General features: G+C 34.2%; 1 protein-coding gene across 5 annotated transcripts in view; it reads right to left on the bottom strand.

The window, feature by feature from the left end:
* The window catches only part of LOC114031420 (protein quaking), a 193,290-nt gene that overhangs the window by 119,873 nt on the left and 58,986 nt on the right, over window positions 1-14,431 (bottom strand). For all 5 annotated transcript variants that reach the window (XM_027846494.1, XM_027846493.1, XM_027846495.1 and 2 more), the window contains exon 2: window positions 10,803-10,945. In XM_027846494.1, coding sequence (XP_027702295.1) covers window positions 10,803-10,945 — 143 coding nt within the window. The remainder of the gene's footprint in view (window positions 1-10,802; window positions 10,946-14,431) is intronic.

The following is a 14,431-nucleotide window of genomic DNA, read 5'->3' as shown; positions in this document are numbered from 1 at the left end:
AAAAAAAAAAAAAAAAAAAAAAAAAAAAAAAAAAGCTTGCTACCTGGAAGCATATGCTACAATTGATTCTCCAGAAAACAAATCTATAAGCACATGGCATAATGCAAAACTGGTAAAATAAATGCTTTGTAGAGGAAGAAACAGGTATAATAACTCTTTTTGATCTAGTCTTTTGCCCCAACACCACAAACTAAAACTTAATGATACTCCTTTTTTCTGTCAAAATATTAAGACCCTGTAGAAAAAGCATTTTGGATGAGGAAAAAAAGAGACAACTATCAGATGGTAGGTCATGTAATCAGAATTACCATAAAAAAAAACAGACAAAAAAGTATGTGGAATAAAAAGTAATTTTACAAATTCAAAAACGTAGCAGTATATGCTGCTCAAGGACCAATAAAGAATCAGGCCTTGAAAAAACATACCACTAGGATCCTAATATTATCATAATTGAGACTGTCAAGGTCATCTTTCTTAAAATGGTTTAAGCAGGGAATGAAAAAAAAATTAATCATAGCAGCTGCTTTGTCTACTGCAACCAATTTCCAAGTTAATATCGTTTGCACAGCATTAGAATTCATTCTGTGTTGATTTATCATGCCAGTTCTGCAGCTTCATTCAATTAAAACAATGTCACAACACTTTCAGAGAAAATCATTTCAAACAGCCTAAGCTAAGTGCAACTCTAAAGGCCAAAAGAAGGGAGGAAAAAAACATTAATTAACCCCCTATTTAAGTGCAGACCTTCTCTGTGGCTCAACAATTATAAATCTGCAAAGTGGCATGTTAATTTCAGAGGATAAGGCTTAAAGGACATAGTCACAATATGTGACTGCTGTTATTTGTCAATGCTGTATTTTCTTTTAAATAAAAATCACAGGCTTCTCCCACATTATTAAGGTACACATTTCCATTTGCCTTTATAAAACTTTACATTAAAGATAAAAATTTCTATTATGAATGTATTGAAATAATAGTATTCGTAACTAATCAGAAAATGATTAGTTTTGCCAAATGATTACAGTTGAAAGTATCAAAAAGTGCCTTTGATTTAAATGTTCAAAGAAAACTAAAAAATTAATGTGTTGGGATTTATATTTTCAGTTCATTTTAAAAAATCATCTTCAGATTCTTTAAGTGATTTCTGTGGCCACATGCTTAAACATATCAAATGTTGGGCACATCACAGGTATTAAAAAGAAATTAATCTAGCAGTGCTTTGAAAAATCAGGCAATCAGTCACTTCCAGTGACTATTTCTGACAAAAGTAGACAAGCTGGACCAATGGAATGAAAATGTTATCACAAACAAGACATGACCTTGGGAAGAAACTGTGAGAGTCAAGTCAGTGAGGTGAGAAAGTTAACACCTGGAAGACTTCCCAGAGAGTTCTGAAGAGGAAACAAAAACACGTTTAAAAATTTGGAACTATACCTAAAGGGCTATAAAAAACTGAATAACTTTTAACCTAGCAATGTCGTAAGATCTGTACTCCAAAAAGAGAAGAAAAAAAAAAGGAAAATGAAAAGGAAATGTACCAAAATATTTATAGCAACTTTTTTTTTGGTCGCAAAGATTTGGACATTGAGGAGCTGCTCATCAATTGGGGAATGGATGAACAAGTTGTGGTCTATGACTGTGATGGAATAGTACTGTGCTATAAGAAATGATGAAGGGGATGGTTTCAGAAAAATCTGAGCAGACATATAAACTGATATAAAAGGAAGTGAGCAGAACTATGAGTACACTGTACACAATACCAACAATATTTTAATAAAAATCAACCGTGAATGACTTAGCTACTCTAACCAATACAATTATCCATAATTCCAAAGAACTCATGATGAAAAATGCTATCCACCTCCAGAGGAAAAAAACAGATGATTATATATGGAAGCATTTTTTTAAACTTTCTTCATTTTTCTTGCCGCCCCCCCCACTCCTTAATCTAGCTAACGTGTAAATGTTTTGCATGACTTCATAAGCATAACGGCCATCATAATTCTTGCCTTCTCAATGCTTGGGGACACGGTGAAGGGAGAAATTTGGAATTAAAAAAAAAATTTTCTTAATTAGAAAAAGAAAATCTTACTTTAAAAGCAATATAGATGGCTATACTTCAAATAAAATTTGCTTTGTTAAAGCAAAAAGAACTGCAATAAAGTAGAATACAAATAAATTTTGTTCTGCTTAGGAAGGGCCTTTATCAAAATGAGAGCTGCACATTTGTGGTTTTAATATAAAATTAATGATAAATTGATCCAAATCCAAATCCATTCAGGGGCTTGATCGAAAACTTGACCTCAGTTCTACATTTGCTATACTTATAATCATCAAGGATGTCAACACACGGTAATTAAATAAGGCACTGATTAATAAGAAGACTATTTAGGATACTATTTGTTAAGTGTGTTGAAATGGAGTTTCTTTTTAAGATATAGGACCATCTGGTCCCTCCCAATCCTAAAATTCTGCAATTCTATGAAATCTAAATATCCTTCCTTAGCCACCTCTGAATCTCTGCTCAACAAACAGTAACAAAAGGAACAGCAACAAGCAACCATGTCCACCACTATTTATGAAGCACTTATATATGCCTGGCACTGTGCTAAGTGTTAGGAACACAAAGACAAGTAAAAAGAAAGACTCCTTGCCTTCAAGAACCTAACTGGGTAAAGATAATACCATAAGGTGGAGGATGGGAGGATAATGGTGAAGTTTAGAGAGTCAGATGCTGAGCCAAAGAGAGGAATGAAGTATGCCAGGCTTGGAAGGCTCCGGGGAGGAATTCACCAATGGGCCACCAGGGCAAAGGGATGTACCAAACACACAGATTCTGAGTTAAGTTCCATGGTGAGAAGGAAATGGAATCATGAACACCCTTCCCCCTAGCACTCATTAAACCTCTAACTCTAAGCCTACTTCATCCTGGGAATTTTCCCCATAAGTTGGACCCCAATCAACATATTTAATTTCCAAACAACACATTTCCCATAAATGACAATGATGGCAATAACAACTTTACAAGCTTCCACATAGATGAATAAACTTTCTTTTCAAAAAGCATCACAAATGTATTGCCAAAATTTGGAGAACAGGAGCAGCTGGGTGGAGCAGTGGATAGACCACTAGCCCTGGAGTCAGGAGAACATGAGTTCAAATCCAGCCTCAGACACTTGACACTAGTTGTGTTAACCCTGACTGCCTCACCAAAACAAAAAACAACAATAAACAAAATTTTGGATAACACTAGAGAAATCTCCAAATATAGGTCAATTATGTGTTTCCATATTTTATATAAAGCACACAGCTTCCATCTGCCAAATAAATTTATAAATGAAAGGAACAAAAAAAAAGTTACCTTTTCGAAAAAAGAACTATACCAAGAAATCTCAGGTATATACAGGATAACATAATTCTTTTATATAACAATTAAACAAACCACCCAAAAGCACTATAACATTACCTTTACAGACTATCACCACCAAATCTTTGATGCATGTTTTATTCGTGTATTAGAATTATATAAAATGCAATTGAGTATAGCGAGAATGTTGGATATTTTATATGCACATAGAAAATTGTTTGCTGTTTAAAATATATCACCAACATAATAGTAAGAACAAATGATACAAAACATGACATTTTTCAAGAAGATTATTTTAAATCCATTATGGTTCTGCCTATGGTTAAATCCAGTATCATCTTTCCTAAAAAGAACTAAGTATAGGGGTGGGGGGAGCGACGAGATGGGGAGAAAATTTGGAACTCAAAATCTTGTGGAAGTGAATGTTGAAAACTAAAAGTAAATAAATTAATTTTTTAAAAAGAACTAAATATAGTTTCTAAGTCAAAGAATTCAAATTAAAATCTTACTAACTACATGATATAGATGATTGAAAAAATTTTTCCACTGAAAAAATCTCAAATAGCACTTTCCTCTCATTGAATCTTCTTCAATGATATGACATAAAAATATAATATAAATTTAGTGAGTATAAAATTTGTAATGTATGCCAAGGAAAGATAGTGAGTAAATTTTACGCATGAATCCAGAGACTGCAGTGAACCAAAGGATGAAGGCACATGTATGTATGTACAAATTGTTTGATGCATCAAACATAAAGGCAATCAAGGCCTCGGCTATGGCTGAATGTACTAAGCGGCTTTCTGACATCCTGAAATCAAAGGTAAATAACAAAAATACACGTTAAGTGATTAGGTCCTACGCAATACTAGCCTTAATGTACACTGATCAAACTGAAAATCAGACCATGACTGCTTTTAAAAGTACTTCTCACAAACACATAAACAACTTTAAACACAATGCAACTGCACAAAGATTTAATATTAAGTTCTTTACCAAAATGAAGAGTCTTAAAATTAAAATTCTTAAAACAGAAGATTAGCTGGTCACTAAACAATGGAGGTGCACAGGGTTGGATTTTTTACAATAACATAGCCATGTGAACTCAGTCAATACTACGTTGCCAAAGAAGTTTGAAACAAGTGGTGGAGTCATAAGAATTCGTCAAAAAAGAAAGGTTATGATGGCAATTCAGAACCAGTTCGTTGTCACAACAACAACAAAAGAAAGCAAAACAAACAAACAAAAAAACCACAGAAGGGTTGTCCTTAAGGAGCTAATACTTATTGATCAATATAGATAATGGAAACGATTGGTAGAAACTGTGCAATGTAATTTAAGGTTGCAAAAATTTGGCACCTACTGAACTCATAGCAAGACACATAATGTAAAGAAAGCTGCAAGAAGGCACTTAATAAAATCCTTGTTGATTTACGTACACACATACATAGATGTTTATGAAACTTTATATATATATAATAATGTGTGTGTGTGTGTGTGTGTGTGTGTGTGTATATATATATAAAATGATCCAAATTGATAAACAACAATCTGTGAAGTGCATGCTGTTATTATTTCCATTTTACAGATGAGAAAACTGAGGCGGACAGCGTTGAAGTGACTTGCCCAGGATCACACGGCTAGTAAGTGTCTGAGGCAGGTCTGAATTCAAGTCTTTCCCACTTTAGGGCCTCCACTCTCAACCAAGCCACCAAGCTAGCACCTAGAATTATACCTCAAAGTATCTAAGAACTCAATGAAAAGCTATAGTGGAACAAGAACATTATCACTATTAACTAAATATAATAATGATCCAAAAACTTAAGAATGGTAATTTTCATAGATATAACTATACCAAATGTTCATAATCACCAAACTATATGGAACGAAGTTTTCAAAATATACACAGTAACAGAAAACAAAATCATGTGGGAACTGGATGAGACACATAGTGATCTTACTGTCCTATTTACTGCTCAAGTTTTACTAAGAAAGTTTTCAGGGAGGATGAGCTTACATCCTGATTATCTTTTAATTCCACAAGAAAAAAAATTTATTTGAACAGTAAACATAACATAAAACAACAGCAAGGACATGTCCCTGGACCATTGCTATCTGAAATCCATCAAGGAAAGATGAGAACAAGACGATAATAATGATAAAACTGTATAATATTCATAAACAAAGGTCCATAATCCTAATAAGAGGGAAAAATTAACACTTGTTCATCAATAAGATGTTCTCATAACACATTTAATGCTTTTAGAAAAAATTCTGGAACAAGATATCATTTCACCAAGTAGTAAAAGCATACAATAGGTATACACCATTACATGTGTCCAAAAATTATGAAAATTGTCTTACTTCCAATTGGTTCCTACTAAAATAGTAAGATACAAGATTTGAAATGAAAGTCAGGCCTTCCATGGCCAACATTCCACATGTTAACCAAGATATCAGAGAGAAGTATCTAAACAAAATGGTTGAGCAAAATAAATCTACTGATTTGTTTTACAGAAGCAGATTTATGATAGTGATTCAAGTCTACATCATCTCCATCATCAACAACAGAAAGGGGCTATCATTAAGGAACACAAACTTAATTTAGATTATGGCAGGAAACAGCAAGCCTGGAAGAATTTCACTTTTGTAGGTTGCAAAAATTTAGCAACATGTATGAAAAATAAAGAGACCTAGAAAAAGAAATCAAAACCATCCAAGAACAATCAGGATTCTCTTTCATAAAATATCTGAACACACAGCCACATACTACAATTATAAGCCTCAAAATATCATTGAGGACTCAATACACTGTACCAGATCTTAGACAAAATCGTTGCCCACAATCTGTTTGACATAACATGAATAAATTCGTAAGTTTTTTTAATGGTTGTTGCCATAACCAATTGATATGATCTTAATATTATTTGGGATAAAAAACTTTCAAAATACAAAGACCTAGAAGAATGGCTACACAGGACCAAGATGAGGTATATGTCAATCTCCAAATCTTGTCCTAGTTTGGCAGCTGATCCAAATATTCTTTCAGTGAATTTAAAAAAATGAACTTAAATCAATTTTTAAAAAAAAATTCAAATAAAAAAGCATTTCATCTACCTATGCAATATCACACATATTATTTAAAAAAAACAAACCTCTAGAAAGACAGTGCCTTTTCTCAGGAACTTTTTTTATCTTAACTCCAATGAAGATGAAATGACAATAAAACAACATTTACTAATCTATGACTTTCAATTTTATGTATCTGTTGAATGGATTTTAAGAAGTGAAGCATCTTGGAAGAGGCTGAATAGTCCAACTGTTATGAATATTAAAACTTATAAATTACCCCACCTGTTATGAATCTGCTTTAAATTTTATTTCTAAGGGTTCTTAACTTATGCAATTTTGTGGATGGCTGAGCTATGACTCAGTTCTCAGTCACAAAGACCAAGGAATTTCCATGGCTATCTAGTCTAATGACACATAATCTACATCATATCCAACAAGTTGTCATTCAGCCTTTGTCTTAATAACTACAATTAGAGAGAAACCATTTCTTACTGAAGCAGCTAGTGGCAAAATGAATAAAATTCTGGGCCTGGAGTCAAGACTTAAGTTCAAACCTGGCATCAGACACTTAACTATGTGACCCTGGGCAAATCACTTAACCTGATTTTCTCAGTTTCCCCAACTGTAGAATGATAATAGCAGCACATATCTCGCAGAGTTGTGAGGATCAAGTGAAGTAATTGTAAAGTACTTGGCACAGTGGCACATAGTAGGCTCTATATAAATGCTTATTCCCTCCCCTTCCCCAACTGAGGGAACTCATTCTATTTGCAGAACTTGTAGGATTGTTATTCAAAGTTTTACAACCCTAATTCAACTATACCATTAAAATAATATAGACTAAAAGAAGCACTATGGTGTTATGGATTTTCCACAAGCATCAGATTTGGAATCACATGACTTTAGATTCAGACCTTGGCTCTGCAATATTACTTAGTGACTTTGGACAAGTCATTTGTCTCTCTAGGCCGCAGGCACAGTGGATATAGCACTAAAGTCAGGAGTACCTTTTTTCTACTCAAGCCTCAGACATTTACAAGTCATACTACCCTAAGCAAGTCATTTAACCTGCTTGCCTCAGTTTCTTCAATTGTAAAATGGGAGTAATAAGCACCTACCTCGAAGAGTTGTTGTGAGAATGTAATGAGAAAATATTTATAAAATGCTTGGCATAGTGGCACATAGTAGACTCTATATAAATGCTTATTACCTTTCCCTTCCCTCTTAATCTCTAATGTCTATGCTAAGTATATACTCATTAATAACAATTAAAGATTTAAAATTCTCAATATTTTCCAAAAGTTCATTCATCAATTGGTTGACACTCAAAATTCATATAAATAAATTTTATGTTCCTAGAAAAGTCTACAAAATACTATAACGATGATGATGCTGATAATACTTTAAGGTTTACTAAGTATTTTGTATACAATGTCATATTTAAAGTTTATCATTGGTAAAATTAAATTGCAGTAATAGGATTTTCAAAACTAGACACCAAGTATAATGTGATACTTATAAGAGAAAATTAATTGAATTCCATCTTAGAATGCCAGAAACTTCTCCCTAAAAAGTGACTCTTTTCCTAATCTTTCCAACTTGTGAAACAGTGAAGTGAATCTTGTCTAGCTCTAGGATACCAGAGTAACTTTCATAGTTTGGAACAACAGTTCCCAAAAGCATAGGGGTCAGACAAGAGGACAAATGGTTAAGATGAAAGCTGTGGGACTGGTGCCTGCTACTAGCACAAAATCCTTGAGCACATTTCTCAATTCCAGCCAGCTCCCTATCACCTTCTTATTGTCTGTATCCCCAAGGAATTCTAGAACCTGCTTTACCTTTCAGGTGTCATCAACTGCTACTTCCCCAAAACAGTCTCCTCTCCTTGCTCACAATTAAAAAAAATGTTCATAGCTTTCTATCCGTATCTTTCTATCTTTGAAAAACTATTCATACAGAACAAAAAATGATTAGAATACCTGACTTCTGAAGCTATCGTTCTTTTCTCTATGAAAACTCAACTCAAGGAAGAATAAACTCCCTGACCCTATTTCCTTAATATATCCTCACTCTTCAATGACAGGCAACTGAGCTTCTAGAAATCCAGTAACATCTAATGAAACCACTTTCTTCAATGTTATAATTTCCTTATATGCCAAGTAACAGGATCATAGATTTAGAGCTGAAATAGACATTAGAGATCATCTAGTCCAATCCCCCCATAAGATGAGGAACTGGGTCCCACAGAAGACAAGTGCCTTGCGTACTATCACAAAGAAAGTAACAAAGGTGGGATTCAAACCCAGACTCTAAATTCAGTGCTTTTTTTAGTGGCACAACAACTACACCGCCTCACCAATCAATGTCTCTTTTCATTCTTCATTCTTATTTTACTTGTAGCATTTTACCACCTCCTCCTTGACTCTTTCTAACAGATTTCATGACACTAATTTCACATCTCAAAATCTCAGAGTTGGAAGATACAACCTCAGAGGTTATATTCCAAAAATGTATGAACTGTACTGTATGTGGTATAAGCAGTGAAGGAGAGTTTAGATGGTTGAATAACTTAATAGGGAGAAACCTTAATACAATCTTTGACTGTCTCATTAAGATGTAGTAATTCATACAAAGATTCCCTTTTTAATTAAGAAGAGTTGTGACAAGTTACATTTTTATATATTGAATGTAACATGATCAATTTCCACAACCTTAAATTTGTTAAGTTTAAAGTGGGAATGTGCTAGAAAAAATTTTTTCACAGGCTTCCTTATCTTTTAGTTCCCACATCTGCAACTAGGGTTTCTCAAAAATTACTTTAATTCTTCTCACCTCAAATATTGAATGGTTCTAGTACCTCTACTTCATAGCTTACACAACTATACAGAGCTAATTTGTCTCTTTTACCATGATTTATAGAACAAAAGGCTAAAATTTTGAGCACAATTAAACCGGTCTTAGTATCACAAGTGCCTTATAAAAATAATAACTGCAGCTAGATTTTACATAATACTATGTGCCAGGTACTGCATTAAGACCTTTACAAATATGTCATTTGAGCCTTACAACAACCCTAAATAAGAAAATGAAGGCAAACAGAGGTTAAGTGATTTGCCCACAGTCATGTAGCTAGAAAGTATCTGAGGATAAATTTGAATTCAAGCCTTCCTGACTCTAGGCCCAGTACACTATAAATTGAACCATCTAACTCCCCACAAAAACAGCTGAATTAATATTAAAAATATTAAAATTTCATTAAAATTCACAAGCTCGTATTTCCACAAAAAACTCTTTAAAAATTCTTAAAACATATATTCTTTGAAGAAATATCTGCTATTCTGTCATTGTAGGGATTACGTCAAAGAACAAATGTTTTAAAATGTTTTTATATCCTTTCACGTGAACTAAGTTTGAAATACTTTTATATTCCTTCACATACATTAAATACATTTGATGACCAAATTGTACCATTTTTAAGCTTAGAAATTCTTAAATTGGCTAATGATTACTTCTAAGGGTTATTTTAAGGCAGATTGTCCAAATTTTTTATTTTTAGGCAATTGGGGTTAAGTGACTTGCCCAGGGTCACACAGTTAGTGTCAAGTGTTTGGTCTGAGGATTGATTTGAACTCAGGTGCTCCTGATTTCAGGGCCGGTGCTCTATCCACAGATTGTTCAAATTTTTAACCACAAATTTTGTGCCTATTCAAAGTCTTCTTGAAAAGAAGTCTGTGAATTTCTGGATTAATCCAAAAGTCATATACCATCTTCACACTTAAATATGTTCACAAATCAATATTTGATCATCTGCACTGGGAAAAGATTTATTTGCTTTGCAGTTCAGTGATATAGTTTGTAGTGATTTCTTAAGAACTTACATATTGCACATTCAAGCATTCACAAACAAAATCAACTCCTTACAAGAAAAAAAAACATTTTACCACCTTTCCATTCCATCTTTCTTTAGACAAAAAATTTGCCTAAATGTAAGAAAAAAAAACTTCCTATCTACAAAACTGAAAGGGTGGCAAGACAGAATTAGGAACTAAGCAAGACAAAAAGATTTTTTTTCCCAACTATTCCTAATTAATTGTAAATCATTTCTTCAAAATGTGTCTTCCTTATTTGGTATGACATAAATGTCTAAAACAAACATGTAGCCGAAAGAAAGAAAAATGAAATTAAAAAGTTAAATCAAAAAATCTCTTTATTAACTGCCATTTCAAACCATCCACATTTCTACTCCCCAAAGTTCATATAAATATATTTGAGGCATAGTGGTGTTAAGCTTCTCAATAGTGTTATCTCCCTACAACAAGAAGTCAAACCGAGAAGATGATGCAATAGACAAGTTGCTACTTACATCGGGGTATTCTTTTACAGGCACGTAGAGTTTCTCTTGTAACTGAACAATAGGTCCCACAGCATCAGGGAGCTCTGCACTCCTTTTCTCTGTACTCCCATTTAAAGTGTCATTATACATGTCTTTTCGTACTCTGCTAATTTCTGTTAAGGGTAAAAAAAAAAAAAAAAAAAATTTATCAGCTACCAGAATATTTGCTAGTACAAGAAAAATGTATTTTTAATTTTTTAAATGAATTTAATCATTGTCAACAATACAACCAATGCAGCATAAAGACTTCTTTAAGGATAATATATCAACTTGTTATGTATAATTTGTATTTTTTATTAAAAATATTAAATTTCACAAGGTAGTAATAAAAATCATGCTGTTAGCAGTTGCCTTCTGAACTTTTTTTCCTCTTTTTTTGTCCTTCTTTACTTACTCACTAATTCACCCTTCCTCTTCCCACCCCATAGATGCTTCCTTTTAATAAACAAATCCAATCAAGTAAAACCAATCAACACATAGGACAAGTCTGGAAAGGCTGCTCTCATTCCGCACCTCAAGTACTGATATAGGCTTCCACTAACAGTCTTCCTCTTCTTTAGTCTTTCAGAGTTGTTAGAATGTAAAAATTATTGACAATACCTGACCTCAGCAAAATTTCAACAAATAGAGTAGCCTTTTGGGAAATCAGAAATTAAGCCAATCAGCTGGTGAGGAGGGGTGGGGAGGGTTTATCTTATTCAATAGCACCATACTCAGAACATGTTTTAAATGGAATAACAATATCAAGTTTGTATAGGCAAAACTAGTAATAAATTGTTTTAATAAGACCCTTGAGATCCATGCAATGGGGACAGGATTATAAATGAGTCTACCTCATTACAAGGCCCTTATGGTACTTCTATAACTAAATCAGTTTATGTGATATCGAAGTTGGTTCTGTTTTGTGAAATTCTATCATACAGGTATGAGTGAGTGTGTGTGCAATGGGGTGAGCACAAAGAAATCCATTTAGTGAATATCTTCAAGAGTAGTTCTGTATGAAATTATTATCTACACATCCCAGAATAGAGAAGGACAGCATATGTAGAAATAACACTGGATTACAAATTAGAATACCTGGGTACCAGTCATTTCTACTTTACTACTTTAAGCAAATAATTCACCTCCCTTGGCCTTAGTTTTCTAATCTAGCAAAGGTAAAACTTAAGTTAAATGATCTGTTTCCAGATCTCATAAAAACACTACTTGATTAATCTAGTTATTCAACAAATTAAAAATTATAAGATAAAATAGTCCCTTCCCAAATCCTTCCCAAAGAAGATACTAGGAGAAACCAATCAGAGACAGGGGTCAGAAGGGTACTTTCAGTTAAAGAAGCCCAGGGAGTAAAGGGAGCTTCCAGGGTGAAAAGAACTTCTAACATGAAGGTTAAATCTAGTCAGGAGTACAACCTTGGAGACAAAAGTGAACTCTGACTTGCCCTTAGACACAACCACAACCCCTTTCTTTTCAAGTTTCACATTCCCCCAAACTTAGGGAAATCAGTCTTTTCATACTCAGACTTCTCTCATCCTGGTTTCCCAATAAGATTCCTTTTGGCTTCACTTGCCTCCCCTATCTAGCCTGAGGATGTTAACATTATAAAGGCTTCTCAACCCTCTACTACGCAAATCTATACTCCATCAATCAGTAACACCAGGTAACCCCTACCATCTATTTGCCTCACTCTCAGACCTTATTAGAGAAAGTCAGAAGATGATGCAGACAGTGATAAAAATTCGTAACATCTAATCTTGTCTGAGTCTTTAACGTTGATTGTCTATCCTTTTATTTTACTGTTATTTCTGTATATTACATACATGATTGTCCCAAAACTTCTCCACATTCATAAAGACTTCACATTAAATCTCAACAGGGAGTACCAACTCTTCTTGGATTAAGATCAAGGCCATCCAATTCAAATTCTCAAACTGCACTCCACATAAAATCATCTGCTGCTGTCTTTTAAAAAATCCATCCATTTTACAATCAAGGAAATTGAGGCAGATAGAGGTTAAGTGACTTGGCTAAGGTTACACAACTAAGAATTGTCTAAATCAGCATCTGAATTCAAGTCTGTCTTTCTCCAGGTTCAGTACTCTATCCACTAAACCACCTAGCTCCAATTCCTTTTGTCTATAGTTGGCAAGGCATAAGGTAAAGTAGGGGTAAAAAAGCTGGATCCAAAACGTAAATCTGGGTGCCAATGATGCAAAAGACAATTTACCTCTGTGGGTCTCAGTTTCCTCATATAAAAATTTAGGTATAATAAAACCTATACTGGTTAGTGCACATGGTTTTATTAACAATAGAACTGTGTACCTGAGAGAGACAGAGAGAGAGAGAGAAAAGCAAGGTAAAGAAACAATGGTATTCATTACCCAATGTATGGATTTATGCGAGAACAGACATAAGTTTAATCATTCACCAAATTTATTGAACAACTACTATGTAATCAGAGATTAGATGATGTAAGGATAACAAAATAAAGATAAAGCTCCCCCTCAAAGAGCATTATGTTCTAGTGACTCTGAATCATGGCATATCAGTCTATCAGAACTTTTCATTTTAATACCTGAATATTTTCAGTATACTTTGTTCTATCAACTCATAACTATCAACTCTTCTACTTCTTAGTATATAAATTCCTTTGAAAGATTATGTCTCCAAAAAATGCATCCACTGGGCATACCGTCCATAATAAAGCCTGTACTGAAAGCCTCTTCTCAACAGCTTGGTAGGACCTGGCAGAGAACTGTTTTGGCCTTTGAGAACAAGATGATTTCCACACTATGAAGAATCAGGATCTAAAAAACATATGAATGAGAACAGCCAAAGCTTCCCCCATTCCCGATCTGGACACATATGGTTTATAATCTTCAATCAAGGTGGTATCACAATCTATTATTTTACCCCAGAGGATGGCAAGCTCTATGCTCATTATCCCTCAGCTCACATAGCAGAAGCAATTGACAAACCCTTGTCATTTCAATCTCCACATTCTTCAGAGTCTTCCTCACACAGACACCACTTTAATTCAGTTCTTCATCATAGCTCTCCTGTCTTCCTATTTTATCTCCCCTGCCTCAGTCTTTTCATAACTAATCAATCCATTCCAGTCTGAATCCCACAAAGGAATAACCAGGGCAGGAATCACAAACCAAAGGGAAGCCTATATATTTGTCACATTTAACCAACAGAACTTTCCAGATGGCTCCAAGTGCCAAGTGCAACTGTAGTCTACTGAAACAGGTACACAGGGATGGTGCTGCATAGATCCAAGCCCAGGTTAGGGTTCAAATCATAAGAGCAACAATCAAACTTTGCCCTGATTCACACCACTTTGGGAGCACTAAAAGTTTACAAGTCACCAGTTTGAGCTGTCCCTTAGATATGGAAAGAATACATCCCTGAATAGCTCCAAAAAACAACAGAAGATCAATGTGCACATTCTGCCCAGTGTGCAGACTGGCCCTAAGATCAAACCCACAGTCAGGAAGCAGGCTGAAAAAATGAGGGTGGAAAAAAATCTAAACTAAAAAGCTACCTCGGAGACAAGAATTTTTAAAAAAAAATTTGGGGGTGGTGGTGAAAACACT

Source organism: Vombatus ursinus, unplaced genomic scaffold, assembly GCF_900497805.2.
Source record: "Vombatus ursinus unplaced genomic scaffold, bare-nosed wombat genome assembly UNPS02015175.1, whole genome shotgun sequence".
NCBI classification, from domain to species: Eukaryota; Metazoa; Chordata; class Mammalia; order Diprotodontia; family Vombatidae; genus Vombatus; species Vombatus ursinus.
Note: the sequence above shows the minus strand (reverse complement) of the source record. Positions and strands in the feature narration are given on the sequence as shown.